Source organism: Diabrotica virgifera, chromosome 1 (assembly GCF_917563875.1).
Source record: "Diabrotica virgifera virgifera chromosome 1, PGI_DIABVI_V3a".
Taxonomy (NCBI): domain Eukaryota; kingdom Metazoa; phylum Arthropoda; class Insecta; order Coleoptera; family Chrysomelidae; genus Diabrotica; species Diabrotica virgifera.
In genome coordinates, this window is record NC_065443.1 from 254059783 (window position 1) to 254073816 (window position 14034).

The following is a 14034-nucleotide window of genomic DNA, read 5'->3' on the forward strand; positions in this document are numbered from 1 at the left end:
CGAGTATCAAATCTTCCTGGGGGCATTTGCGCAAAGTTGATGCCTGTTTTCGAAGGCCCGTACATCGTGAATAATGAAAATGGGATAAATAGTTATGAGTTGAGGCACAGGAACTCGGAAAAGATCCGAGGAATTTATAATATTCACGATGTATACAAATATCACGAATAAAAGACAGAATTACATGAAGTAGATAGTAAGTTAGGATATAAGACGTAGATTAAAGTAAGGAAATATACAGGGAGTTGGTTTTGCCTCGAGAAAATTTATGTAAAAATGCAGATAAATTTTATCGAATACAAGGCGGGGATTTGTTATATTTCTATTTGATATGAAAATTAAAATTTGATAATTATAGACAAAATTCAATTTAATATAAAATATTTTCAATTTTCTCAACCACGGGCATATAAATTTAGAACAACCTGTATACAACAAATTGTTATATTTAATTTTAAGAAGTGATTAAAACGATACTCGGAACAATGCGCTTAAAATAAAACTAAAGTGAAATCGAAAATAGGTCATTATCGTTGTTCGCGGAAGGTGCAATCATTAGCCGATGCTAAAGAAGACTTAGTGAAAGTAGATAATAGATCATTAAATTTTGTAATTAGTAGAAAGTAATTTTAGAATGGGAATTAACTATTTTCTTTGAAATCCATTAAGCATATTTAGAAAGTTTAAAAATTGGTTTTGAGGAATACTGCGAATGAGAGTTGGTGGTGGAATTTTGATTTGTGAATCTGGAAGGGATATTTAGAAAGGAGGGGAATGAATGACAAATAGAGATCAGAACGTTTTGAGCTGGGGAGAAGTGAAGTCCAGTAGTAGACGGTAGTGTACGGAGAGTGAGAAAGCCGGTGTAGTTCCGTGAGTGTGTAGTATCTATCGTAGAACGAGAGGTAGGCCAAGTTGAGAGTAAAAGAACCTCCTTGAGCCAAGAGTTCCCGGTAGCTGATTGCAGTTTCGAAAAAGGTAGAAGACAGCATCACGACAGAAGCAGGAAACGAGAGCTATACGAGCTAGTTTCGGAGGAGAACATTACTGGAAGCCAGGACGAGGTTTTGATTGCAGCCAAGGATAGCAGGAAACGGGTCTTGTGTGAAGACATTCTCAGTGCACCAGAAAAAGGTCAGTTTCATTTGTTTGGACATGAATGTATGGGTTTTTCGTAGTAAATACCACATTTAAAATTGAAAAAACATAATCAATAATATCAGAAAAGCTTCATCAAACTTAAATAGAATTGTTGCTGATAAATCATAATAGTTAAATGTTAATAAAAACTTTCAATTGGAAATCAAAAGAAAATAAGATTCCCATGTATAAATGTTATGTTTAAGAATAATAAGATATAGCAAATATTAAGCAGTGATTGCCATTTAAATAAAATAAACAATATTTTGATTACAATTGTAACCCATATGTGTATTTTTTTTTACTCTTTTCTTTTCTATCCCGATTAGGAACCATTAAGAAATACTAGAAGCCACGAAAGTAAGTAATTAATTTATAATTCGCCCTGAGATTGAAAACATATTGATATGTGATCTGGTTAATTAATTGGATTAGTATTAATACATTGATTAAATTAAGTGACATATAAAATTATTATCTCATATCAATAATCAAGATCACAACAATATATATATATCCTACTGCATGGATTTTAATGAAATTTTGGGAATAGCCTCCACTTATCTCCTAATTCAAAGTCTACCCTATGCCGATGTGTGCTTTTATCTTGGGGGTGGTTCCCACCCCACCTCGGGGGTAGAAAATTTCTTGGTTAAAAAACCACAAAAGTGGCTAGAGAACTTAATTGTAAGCAAAAATTGTTTTATAATTTTTTTTGAAAACTCTATATTTTTTGAGTTATTCGTGGTTGAAAATTGGCCATTTTCATTGAAACAACACCTTTTCGAATGTTTTTTTGCAAATATCTTAAAAACTGTGCATCTAACTAAAAAAACTATGAAAAACATTTTTGTAGCTTATAAAAAATCAAAGAGACTAGTTCCTTCATAAATCTTCTAGTTATAATATAAAAAGAGATATCATCATCATCGGTGACCGCTGACAGCCCTTGGAGGACCATGGTCGCCCGTTGGGGTTTCTAGACTCTAAAGTTTTACATTGTGTAGAGGCCAGCCACACGCATAACTCCTCAAAAGTTCTAAACGATATTTATCTAAAATATTACTTTCTTGTTTCTATTTTGAGGAGGTCTTTTCGGCGTTATGTGTGTTTTGTTTGTTTGACTATAGCTGCCCATGTTTATAAAAGGAGATATGGTAGGTGAAAATAGTTTGTTTTTATGGTGCATGCTCAAATCGTTGTATTCAACTTGAAATATCAGACAAACGGTCGATTTTAGGTGTGTAATGTTACCAACACCTATTGTAGTGCTTAAAAAGATCTTTAAAATGAGCAATATTAAAGGTATATTGCATTCAAACTAAGCGAGATATGCTGCAAAAAACTTGATGATTAATGTATTTTAAGAAAAAATGAGACGTATATTTTAACCTCTCATACACCAGAATTTTAATGCACCATTTTACTTCTACAATTCCTTTTATTATAGTATTACGCACGGGCTCAAAAAGTTGGACGGGTTTAAAATGAATGGTTTTTGAAAAAAAATAAGATCAATTTATAGAGCGCATTAAGAGATACAATAATAAAACACAAAACAAAATTTTTATTCAACAAAATCCTACATTTTTGTGTGGTATCTTTTTTTTTCGTATCTCTTATCATTTTCGAGTTACATGGAGAAAAAGGAAGATTCTTAAGAAAATTTAAAAATGCGCTCTATAATTCGATCTTATTTTTTTCAAAAACTATTCATTTTAAACCCGTCCAACTTTTTGAACGTAGAAATAACACTATAATAAAAAGTATTGTAGAAGGAAAACGATGCATTTAAATTCTGCTGGATGAGCGGTTAAATGTACTTCACATTTTTTTTAAATTCAATTAGTCATCAATTTTTTTTGCAGTATATCTCGCTTAGGTACTTTGAATGTTGTGGACATTTATTGTTGCTCATTCTAAAGGTCTTTTTGGTCACTACAAAAGGTATTGGTAGACTTATACAACTAAAATCGACCGTTTCTCTTTTATTTCAAGTTGAATACACCGATTTCAGCGTGCACCAAAAAACAAACTCTTCTCACGTACCATATCTCTTTTTGTATTATAACTAGAAGATACATAAAGGATCACTTTGCTTTTTTATAAGCTACAAAAATGTTTTGTATAGTTTTTTTCGTTCGATGCATAGATTTTAATGTATTCGTAAAAAACCGCCCGAAAAGGTGTCTTTTTCAATGAAAACGACCAATTTTCAACCACGAATAACTCAAAAATTATTGAGTTTTCAAAAAAAAATTATTGAACAGTTTTTGCTTAAAATTAAGTTTTCTAGCCACTTCCGTGGTTATTTTAACCAAAAATTTGTACACCTCCGAGTAAGGGTGGAAACCACCCCCAAGATAAAAGCGCACATCGGCACAGGGTAGACTTTGTGTCTTGAGCTATTCTCTACTTATTGTGAAAATATCAAGTAAATTGATGTAGTAGGATGGAATTCGGAGCCAAATAGCCTCATTGACTGCCCTATACTTTCTCCAGGATTATATTAAAAAGGAGAGGTGACATTGCGTCTTTTGTTTCAGGTCACTACGTATTTCAAACGATTCTGAGAGTTTGTTATTTACCTATCCGTACTCTGGATCTACAGTCATTTACACATATTTTAACGAGCTGGATAAGTTTTTTTGGAATTGAAAGTTTTGCCATTGCATTCCACATCTAATCCATTTTAATACTGTCATACACTTGTCGAAAATCTATGAAGAGATTACGAATAGTTCTCTTGAATTTCCACCCATTTCAAGCAGCTGCCTCGGAGTAAAAAATATGATCGATGGTCGATCTATTTTCTCTGAATTCGGCTTGATATTTCCTATGAAATTTTCAACAAAGGGTAATAGGATATTCGATAGGATTTTGTACGCCGTATTAAGTAAAGAGATGGCTCTATAATTAGAGTACTTGGTTTTTTCTCCCTTTTTATGGATGAAGATTATTACACTTCCGTGTCATTTTGTTGGTATTTTCTGTTCGTTCCATCTAAGTGATATTAGTTTGTGTAACCGTCTATGTAAAATTTCTCTTCCATACTTAAGGAACTCGGCCGGTATAACTTCGAATCCTGGAGTTTTTGCGTTCTTTAATTTGTTAATTGCTTGCAATGTTTAGTCTATGTTTGTATCCTCTACCGGTAGGTCAATCCCAAGGTATATATCTTCTGCATGTTCTTGCTCTTGATGTATATGCATGTTAGGTAAATTTTAGAAATATTCTAGCCATGTTTGAAGCAGCTCTTCTTCGTTGAATTTATCATTATTTTTCCTGAGTACAGACATGCAGAAAGGTCTGAAGATTCTCTTTTCGTTTGACACCGAGTTGTAAAATGCTGGCCTAGATAGATAGAATAGATCATTATTAAACATTTTTTATTTCAAGTTGTTCTTACATTTATTGATTTTTCAAACACTTTAAAGATTGGATTTTTTATTGTGAAATCCCTTATTTTTAGGCTAAGAAGATGAACGTCGAATCCTTAAGGTCGAATCAACAACTGAAGAACGAATCGGCAGAGGTGAGGATAGCTAAAGCAGCAATCACAGTCTGTTTCCTGTTCGTAGCTTCTTGGACCCCATACGCTGTTCTGGCCTTGATTGGAGCATTTGGGGATCAATCACTTTTATCTCCAGGAGTTTCTATGATTCCAGCGTTGACATGTAAACTGGTAGCCTGTCTAGATCCATATGTGTATGCCATAAGCCATCCTAGATACAGGTAAGTAGGCTAGAATTTTCCTAGTACAATGGACATATGAACATAGTTTTTCACGTGAAAATATTGTAGCATTATTATTGGTTAATACTCTAATCATGATAGGGTCAAAAGATCCTTCTGAGGGCTTTTTTCTCCAAACATCTGAATTTAATTTTCTTTCCATTGCTTTTGTTAGTGTTTACATCTAACACCCATACATGAGCACCGATTTAATCACATTTTTATATCATCATCATCAGTGGCGTTACAGCTCTTTATGAGCCAAAGCCTTATTCAGAACAATCCTCCATTCGCCCCTGTCTCTAGCAACTCTTCTCCATGCCCTAATTCCAATAGATTTCTAATCATTTTCTAGGTTGTCTTGGTACCTAAGTCTCGCGGTCTTCCTCTTGTTCGTTGTCCTAGCGGCCTTCTTCGGTCAAAAACTTTTCTGACTAAGGCATCTTCCTCTCATCTGATTACATGACCTATCCATCTAAGGCGTGCTACCTTAATGAATTTTACAACGTCAGGTTCTCCAAAACTTCTATACAACTCAAAGTTGTAACGCCTGCTCCACAAACCTTGTTCTTTTATGCCTCCATATATTCGTCTTAGTATTTTTGGCTCAAAACGTTTGAGCAGTTCTTGATCATTCTGTGTAAGTGACCAAGTTGCTGAGCCATATGTTAGCACTGGTCTTATTAGTGTTTTGTAGACAGTCAATTTCAATTTTCTAGGTATTTTTGAGGCCATCTGTCTTCTTAAGCCATAGTAGCACTTATTGGCGAGCACTATTAATTATTTTTTTAACTTCTTCGCTGGCATTGTTATCTTTAGTTAACAGCGAGCCTAAGTATATGAAGGTGTCGACACCTTCCAGTTCTAGGTCATCAATTATTATTCTTGTAGGTGTCGGGTTGCTCGACCTAGTGCAACACATATATTTGGTCTTTTGAACATTTATATTTAGTCACATTCACTGTGCAGATGCTCTTAACGACCGAAATGCTTCAGTCAGAGATTCTGTGGACCTACCTATGATGTCTATGTCATCTACGTATCCGACAATTTGTACTGATTTGTTAAAGATAGTACCATTCGTAGTAATCTGGGACTCTCGAATTATTTTTTCTAATGCAAGGTTAAATAAAAGACACGATATTCCATCACCCTGTCTTGGTCCATTTTTGCAATGGAAGGGCCTTGAGAAATCGTTTTGGATTTTTACCATGCTCTCTGCACCTGTTAGTGTAAGTTTAGTTAATTGGACAAGATGAAACGGTATTCGAAATTCTACCATGGCAAGTAGAAGTTTACATATTTCTATTAACGGAGTCGTATGCGGCTTTGAAGTCAGTGAATATGTGGTGGGTGTAGACGCCGAACTCTAGGGTTTTTTTTAAGGATCTGTCTCACTGTAAATATCTGGTCCGTTGTTGATTTATTAGGACGGAAACCGCACTGATATCCTCCCACTATTTGTTCGGCGTAGGGGAGGAGTCTTTTGTACAATACCTTGGACAACACTTTATATGCCATATTGAGTAGAGTGCCACATTTTTATATACGTATCCTAATTTTTGATGTTCGTGTTAGGCTCTTGGATTTAACAGTATTGTGGAGCATGTAGATACATCCGTTTGCTGCCCGAATTCTCCATTTTATCTCTTTCGTGTACATCTTTCGATAACAAACAAATTGAATGAAAGTATAACATCAGCAGAAGAACAACAAGGTTTTAGGTCTAGAAGCTCATGCACTGACGCTATATTTATAATGAGGCAAGTTCAAGAGAAATCGTTTTGTGGATCTTAAAAAAGCATTGGACAGGGTCAAATTAAAGGACGTTATTTATTTGTTACACTCAATAGAGGTACCTCTAAGAATAACTAAAACGATCGAAAACATCTACCAGAACAACACAATAAAAGTAAAAGTGTAGTATGAACTAACTGACCCAATTGAAGCCGTCAATGGGATACGACAGGGGGATTCCTTGAGTCCTTTATTGTTCAACCTGATCATGGACGAAATAATAAAAAAAGTATGAACTAAAAAAGGATACTAAATGGGAGAAAAACAACTTGAAATAATCTGCTATGCAGACGATGCTTTACTAATCTCTCAAAGTGAAGATGATTTACAACGTATACTGCACCAATTTAACATAACCGCCAGAAAATTTAACATGTTAATTTCCCCAAAAAAGACAAAATGCATGGTTATAACAGCATATCTAATAGGATGTAAATTGGAGCTGGAAGGTCAGATAATAGAAAAAGTGATGGAGTTTAAATATCTAGGCATCACACTATCTAGCCACGGAAGGCTCAAAACAGAAGTGGAAGATCAAGTGAATAGAGCAAATAGAGCCACAGGTTGACTGAATGTCACAATATGGGGAAATACAAATATCGGAAAAGAAATGAAAGGTAGAATTTACAAAACAGTCATTAGACCAATAAAGACATCAACGGCAGAAACAGCGGAGATGAAAACTCTTCGAAAAATCGATGGTAAGACTCTATGGGACAGAGCTAGAAGTACAGATATACGACAGAGATGCAAAGTGGATAACATTAATAACTGGGTAAGAAACAGAAGAAGAGAATGGAATGACCACATAAGCCGAATGACAACAAATAGAGTAGTAAGGACAGCGAGAGACGGTTCCCTACTAGGAAGACGAGCAGTGGGAAGACCACGAAAACGATGGAACGACAACGTACTAGAGGCACATTGAAAAAAAACAGACAGTCATGTCTATACAAAAAGAAAAAGAAGATCTCTTTCGTGATATCGTTATCTGCGGTGATTGTCGCTCCGAGGTATTTAAAACTATTCACTCTTTCGAAGTTATAAGGGTCTATTGTTACATTTTGCCATATCGTATCTCATCTTTTTTGTCGGTTATGCACATATATTTGGTTTCTTCTGAATGCACATATCTATGGTTGATCTATAGAATAGAATAGAAATATTTCTGAATATATCACTGAAAATTATACAATTTTATGGACAAAGCTTAACATAGATTCACGAAAAAGATACTATGAATCTATTTTTTGAACCCAGCTGGAGATCCCCCTATGAAAGTGTCTAAAAAAGGTATTAGCCTACTTAAAATAGGATGTTCGATAAGATTTTGCATGCCGTCTTAAGTAGGGCGATGTTTCTATAATTACAGCACTTGATTTTTTCTCTCTTTTTATGGATAGAGATTATTACATTTCCATAACTACCTACTTTCGTTATTTTACCTACTTTTAAACGATGCACTCAATTGAAAATTACTTTGTTTTATATTTCGTTAATTACAATAAGGTACTTTTCTTTATTTTCAGAATTGAACTACAGAAACGGCTTCCCTGGCTGGCCATAAAAGAAGAATCTGATTCACAGTCAACGGTTACAGAGACCTCTTCACCTCCACCATCGACAGCATAATATTTGAAAATTTGACTGATTTTTTTACTTCTCAACAAAACCATGATGACGACTTGGCTATGTCAATGAAATAATGTCTGGTTATATTATGATTGTATAGTGATTTTTTAGATGTATATATACTGAAATATGTCTGTCACGTATCTTACCTTTCATATTCAAGGAAGAAATATTTGCCAAAAACTTTAAACCAAAGCCAAAGTCACAATATTCGATTAAGTTGGAAATTTCCTCCATGTGAAATACTTGAAAGTCTAAGTAAATGTGTTAAAACAACGTTTTATAATTAACAACCACAGAGAACTAGGCCTTCATTTTCTAGAGTCAAAAGGACAAATAGATATGAAAACTTAAAAAAAGAAACAACTCACAACTCATAAACATTCTTGATTCTTTGGAAGATAAATACATTTTTTATAAAATAATATTTTTTGTAAAATTTTGGATGTTACACTAAAAAATTTTTTACTATTATCGTTTAATATTTCTATATATATACATACGCATATTTTTTGTCCAAAACTATTCCTTTTCAAAGGAACACAATAAAACACAGCATTATTGAAAATATGTCGTTTTTATCAGTCATAAAACAACTTAAAATAATACACTTTATAACGAATTTAGGTTGCGGAAGGACTTAATTTTATCAAGCTCCAGAAAAAATTTATAGGCCTGGATCCCGCGTACCAAAAAAAGTTTATTAATAGCAAGCTGAAAATTTGTTAATAGCTTAATGGTGTCTAGTCGGACAAACTTTGATGTACGGGATCACTGGAACAGGGGAAATTCGAAAAAAAATAATTCTAATTCAAAGTTGGTTTGCCAAATCCAAATAAGTAGTTTCCATTGGCTTTATAATTAAAATTTTTAGATAATAATAATACCCCAAACACCTTTGCAGCCAAACAACAATGTTTGGCTGCAACATGATGGAGCTCCACCGATAGCCAATATGTATATGGCTTCACTCACAGACATAATTAAAAAGGATTAGAAGACCAAATAATATCAATAATACCATAGAGGTATTATATTATGTCTATGGCTCCACCTGCTGTACGACAGGTTAAGGAATAGGCTCAAAATACTCAAAAAGACTTTTCCCAGAAGTTGAATTGGAAGGTGTGGTATTATCGAATGACACATTTAGACTATTTCCTACGGGGTCACTTAAAAAATTCATACATAACAAAGCCTACCAATATTCAGGAATTAAAAGCTAGGATTTAGCAGTAGTAAGTATTTAGCAGCCAGCATTGTTGTAAAATGTATTGCAAATGTTTAAAGATCATATTGCTTATTGTGTTGAAGTAAACGGACAAAATTTTGAGCATCTGCTGTAACAGCCTTTAGTTTGTGTTTTTTAAAACTCTTTCTTTGCTTACCTAATGTAGATCTTCTTTTAACAAGCTGCAAAGATCTAAACATTTATCTGCAGTTGTTGCAGGTTTTCTACGGCATGATTTGGATAAAGCTTTTACTGTACCAGTTTCGTTAAACTGTTTTACTAATGTAATGATAATAGGTTTTGTTATTCATATCAATATAATTTCAATCATAGAAAATTTAAATTCATTCAATCATAACGGTTTAAATATATTATTTTACCTTGCCACCACTCCTCTCTAAGATGGGCAGGGCATGTGATATGCAGTAATAATAATCAGCTTCTTCTTCTTCTTCTTCTTTTTCTTAACTCAGGCAAAACTCGCTAGTCTCTGGCACTTGGTCATAAGACCTTTGTACCAAACCCTGTTCTTCTCCTTAAACTTAGTAAGTCCTGTGGTCTCAACGAAGGCCAACAGTTTTCTTATTGGTAGTTTTAGGATCTTTTCTGGTTAAAACCTCATTTGACCAGTGAAGTCCTGCCTTATATCACCTAACACACTGCAATGGCATAATATGTGTATGGTAGTTTCTTCTTCCATTTCGCACTTTTTGCACCGTGGTTCATTCACCTTACCTAGTTGGTATAGGTGATTTCTTAAACGGCAATGTCCAGTCACAATTTCAGTGACCGTTTTAATCTCTCGTTTATTGAGGTTCATCAAACTGTTCGAAAGTTTTTTATCAATATTCTTGATTATTTTTTTAGTCTGGATTTGCCCTTGGGTGGTTCTCCATTTATTTTGATGATTCGTTATCAGCTATTTCTGAACCTCGTTTTTCATAGCATCTTTAGTGATGCCACAGAAAGGTTGTGGGCCTTCAAAAGTTTCTCTCGAGCCTTGTTTCGCTAACATATCTGCTCGTTCGTTCCCATGCATACCTTCATGACCCGGCACCCATATTAAAGACACTCTATTGTCTTTTGCCAGGTTATTGAGGAGATCTTTGCAGTTTCTCACCAGTTTTGATTTGGTGAGAGGGTTCTTTACAGCCAGAATAGCCGATTGGCTATCTGTGTAAATGTTGATTCTCTTAGCGTTAGGGTCTTCATCAATGATTTTATCAATGCAGGCCACCAAAGCAAAAACTTCAGCCTGGAACACCGTTGTATGTTTACCTAGGCTGTAAGATTTATTATAGTTATATGTTTGCCCAAAGACTCCTGATCCAGTACCATGGGCAGTTTTAGATCCATTAGTGCCCATTAATATTTGTCCCCATTAATATTTGGGACTTTTTGTTCAGTTGATGGTATAATTGTGTTAATAGGTCTGTATCCCGCGTATGAAAAAAAAGTTGATTAATAGCAAGCTGAAAATTTGTTAATAGCTTAAGGGTGTCTAGTCGGATAAACTTTGATATATGGGAACACTGGAACAAGGGCAGTTTTAATTGTGGAACAGGTTAACAATTTGGAACGCTCAGATCACGAAAACGGCACATTTATTTTGTCCGACAGAACAGACTTAAACTCTCCGAACAGAGATTAAACTCTCATGCAAAAATCAGACTGCTATTTATCACCTGTAATAATTCCTGTCATTTGACATATTCTACATGTTCCACTCATTAAAACGCCCATTTGGTGATAAATAGCAGTCTGATTTTTGCATGAGAGTTTAAGCTCTGTTCGGAGAGTTTGAGTCTGTTCTGTCGGACAAAATAAATGTGCCGTTTTCGTGGTCTGAACGTTCCAAATTTTTAACCTGTTCCACAATTAAAACTGCCCCTGTTCCAGTGTTTCCATATATCAAAGTTTGTCCGACGAGACACCCTTAAGCTATTAACAAATTTCCAGCTTGCTAATAATCAACTTTTTTTTTCATACGCGGGATCCAGACCCATAATCTTCTCAATGAAGATTAGTTCTGGTGTCATCATATCTGAGTTCATCATAAAGATGGATTCCTCAAGTATAGTCCCAGTAATATTTGTGTGGCTATTCAATACATAATTCGGCCTCCAAGTATTGTTTGCTTTGAGTCTCAGGATGGTCATAAAGGCTACCGCCGAAATATATAATTCCAGCGGAGGGAGACCTGTGATAGCCTCTAATGAAGCCGTTTTTGTACAATTCAAGGCTCCTGTTATATTTAGAAGCGCTTGTCTTTGTAGAGTGGTGAGAGTGGTCACACAAGATTGAAAAGCCGTCTTTCTCAACCAGAGTACTGACCCATAAGTGACTGTCGGTCGTATCACTGATGTGTATAACCAACAGATCACCTTTGGTTTCAATCCCCAGGTTTTACCCACAACTCGTCTGCAGTTCCAGAAGAGTCGCTTAGCCCTATTGGTTATATTGGTAATATGAGTATTCCAATATTTAGTCTCGAATCCAGGGATACCCCTAGATACTTAACCTCATTGGTTCTTTCCAGTACCTCTCCAAATAATTTCAGCTCACTCAGTCCAGTAAACTTCATCTTATTTGTAAAGGCTACCAGTTTAGTTTTAGAAGGGTTCACGGAGAGGTTCTCTTTCAGACACCAGTTCTCTATGTAGTAAAGGGCATATCGCATCTGACACGCAACAGTGCTGGGAAATTTTCCCCTAGTTACTATTACAATATCATCTGCGAAACCCTGGACCCAGATTCCTTGGGCGCTTAGCCCATGAATAATCAGCTTATAAACAATGTGTTTTGGAAAAGACCAAATGGGAGAAGGACTCTATATAAAAGTAAAATATGATTTTTGCTTGCTTTCGATTCAGAGGGATGCAGCGACATCTCTTAAATGAAATGAAAAGTCCCAGATACAGAATCCACCATTCTAATAAAAATTAAAATGGTGAATAATAATTTAAATCTGAAACTTTTCTGATGGAAATTCTTTTTGGTACATCCTTAATCTGCGACTTTTACAATTTATAAGACCGCAGGCGACGAATATAGAAAACAAAAAGCACTATATGCAGTCACATTCCGTTTTTGTTCATCTAGAACGTCTAGACTCTATATAAAGCTCTATAAAAGGCCAAGAGAACCACTCTATAAAAAGGTGGAAAGATGCTGTCAGAGAGGATCTGAAGAAAATGAGAGTGACACTATTGGGACTGAGACAAATGGGAAATAGTGACAATAGTAAACGAGACAAAGATTCATGAGTTGTAAGGCCATTGATTATGACCCCAATTCTCGGTTCATCCATAAGTCATCTTCTAGGTCTCTTTCTCTCATTTCCTGATTACGTAGGACGGGGTATTCCTCTTGTCCTTCTACCGTGAGCGGTTCACATTAAGATTTGTTTTGGAAAGTGTTCTTCGGAACACTTTCTACATGGGCATACCATCTGAATTATCTGGTCCCTATACCATCTACTACCATACTTTGCACTTTCATAATTTCTCTTATTCTATTCGCTACTATCGCTAGTCTTTCCAGTCTAGATTTTCCTGCTGAACGTCAGCAGAAATGCATTTCTGTTGCCTAAAGTTTCTTCTTGTGCTGTCTTTTATTTGCCATATTTCACTGCTTTTGGTGATTACACCGAGTTGTCCACTTATATTTTCCCCCATTTTAACTGCCTATAACTTCTAAACACTTTAAGATAGAAATATGCGGTTTTCGATGAAATGTTTTATTTTAGTAAAAGTTTTGTCTGAATGGATCGAATTTTTTATATCGCTTTCAAATACGAAAAGAAAAATGGCGGATTTTTGAAAAAAACGTTGTTGACTTCCCAGTATATTTTTTTGTAAATTGAAAGAAAGGTCATTCACCTATCCAGCGATATAAAGTTTTTCAAAATCGGTTGTCAAATCACCGAGTAATTAATTTTTAAAATGAGCGGTGCAACGTGGATATCACATACCTAAATAACATAACTAAGCAAAATGATATTATGTTACGTGATTTCCACATTGCATCTTTCATTTTAAAAATTATTTGCTAAGTCATTTGACAACCGATTTAAAAAAATTTAATATCGCTAGATAGGTAAATGACCGTTTTTTCAAGCTACAAAAAAATATACTGGGTGTTTCAATAAAAAAAGTCAACAACGTTTTTTCTTCCAAAATTCCGCCATTTTTTATTTAAAAGCGACATAAAAACGGTCATTTACCTAAAAACTTGAAAAAACGGTCATTTCCCTATCCAACGATATAAATTTTTTTAAAATCGGTGGTTGAGTGACTGAGCAATTAATTTTTAAAATGAGAGATGCAATGTGGAAATCACATAACATAATATCAATTTGCTTACAGTAGGAAAAATGAAAGAATACCCATGAACGAACATATAAAACACGCTGTATTTTCCTGTCACCGTGTCACACAAAAAATTGGCCAGCGCAAGTACATGTAATTATTATTATTACATGTACTTGCACTGGGCAA

General features: G+C 34.8%; 1 protein-coding gene across 2 annotated transcripts in view; it reads left to right on the top strand.

Annotated features, from left to right (window-relative positions):
• LOC114334230 (opsin, ultraviolet-sensitive-like) overlaps nucleotides 1-8872 on the top strand; it is a 96531-nt gene extending 87659 nt beyond the window's left edge. For both annotated transcript variants that reach the window (XM_050648930.1, XM_028284265.2), the window contains exons 6-7: nucleotides 4613-4875; nucleotides 8202-8872. In XM_050648930.1, the coding sequence (XP_050504887.1) occupies nucleotides 4613-4875; nucleotides 8202-8304 (366 nt within the window). In that variant the 3' untranslated portion in view covers nucleotides 8305-8872. The remainder of the gene's footprint in view (nucleotides 1-4612; nucleotides 4876-8201) is intronic.
• Nucleotides 8873-14034: the final 5162 nt, after the last annotated feature.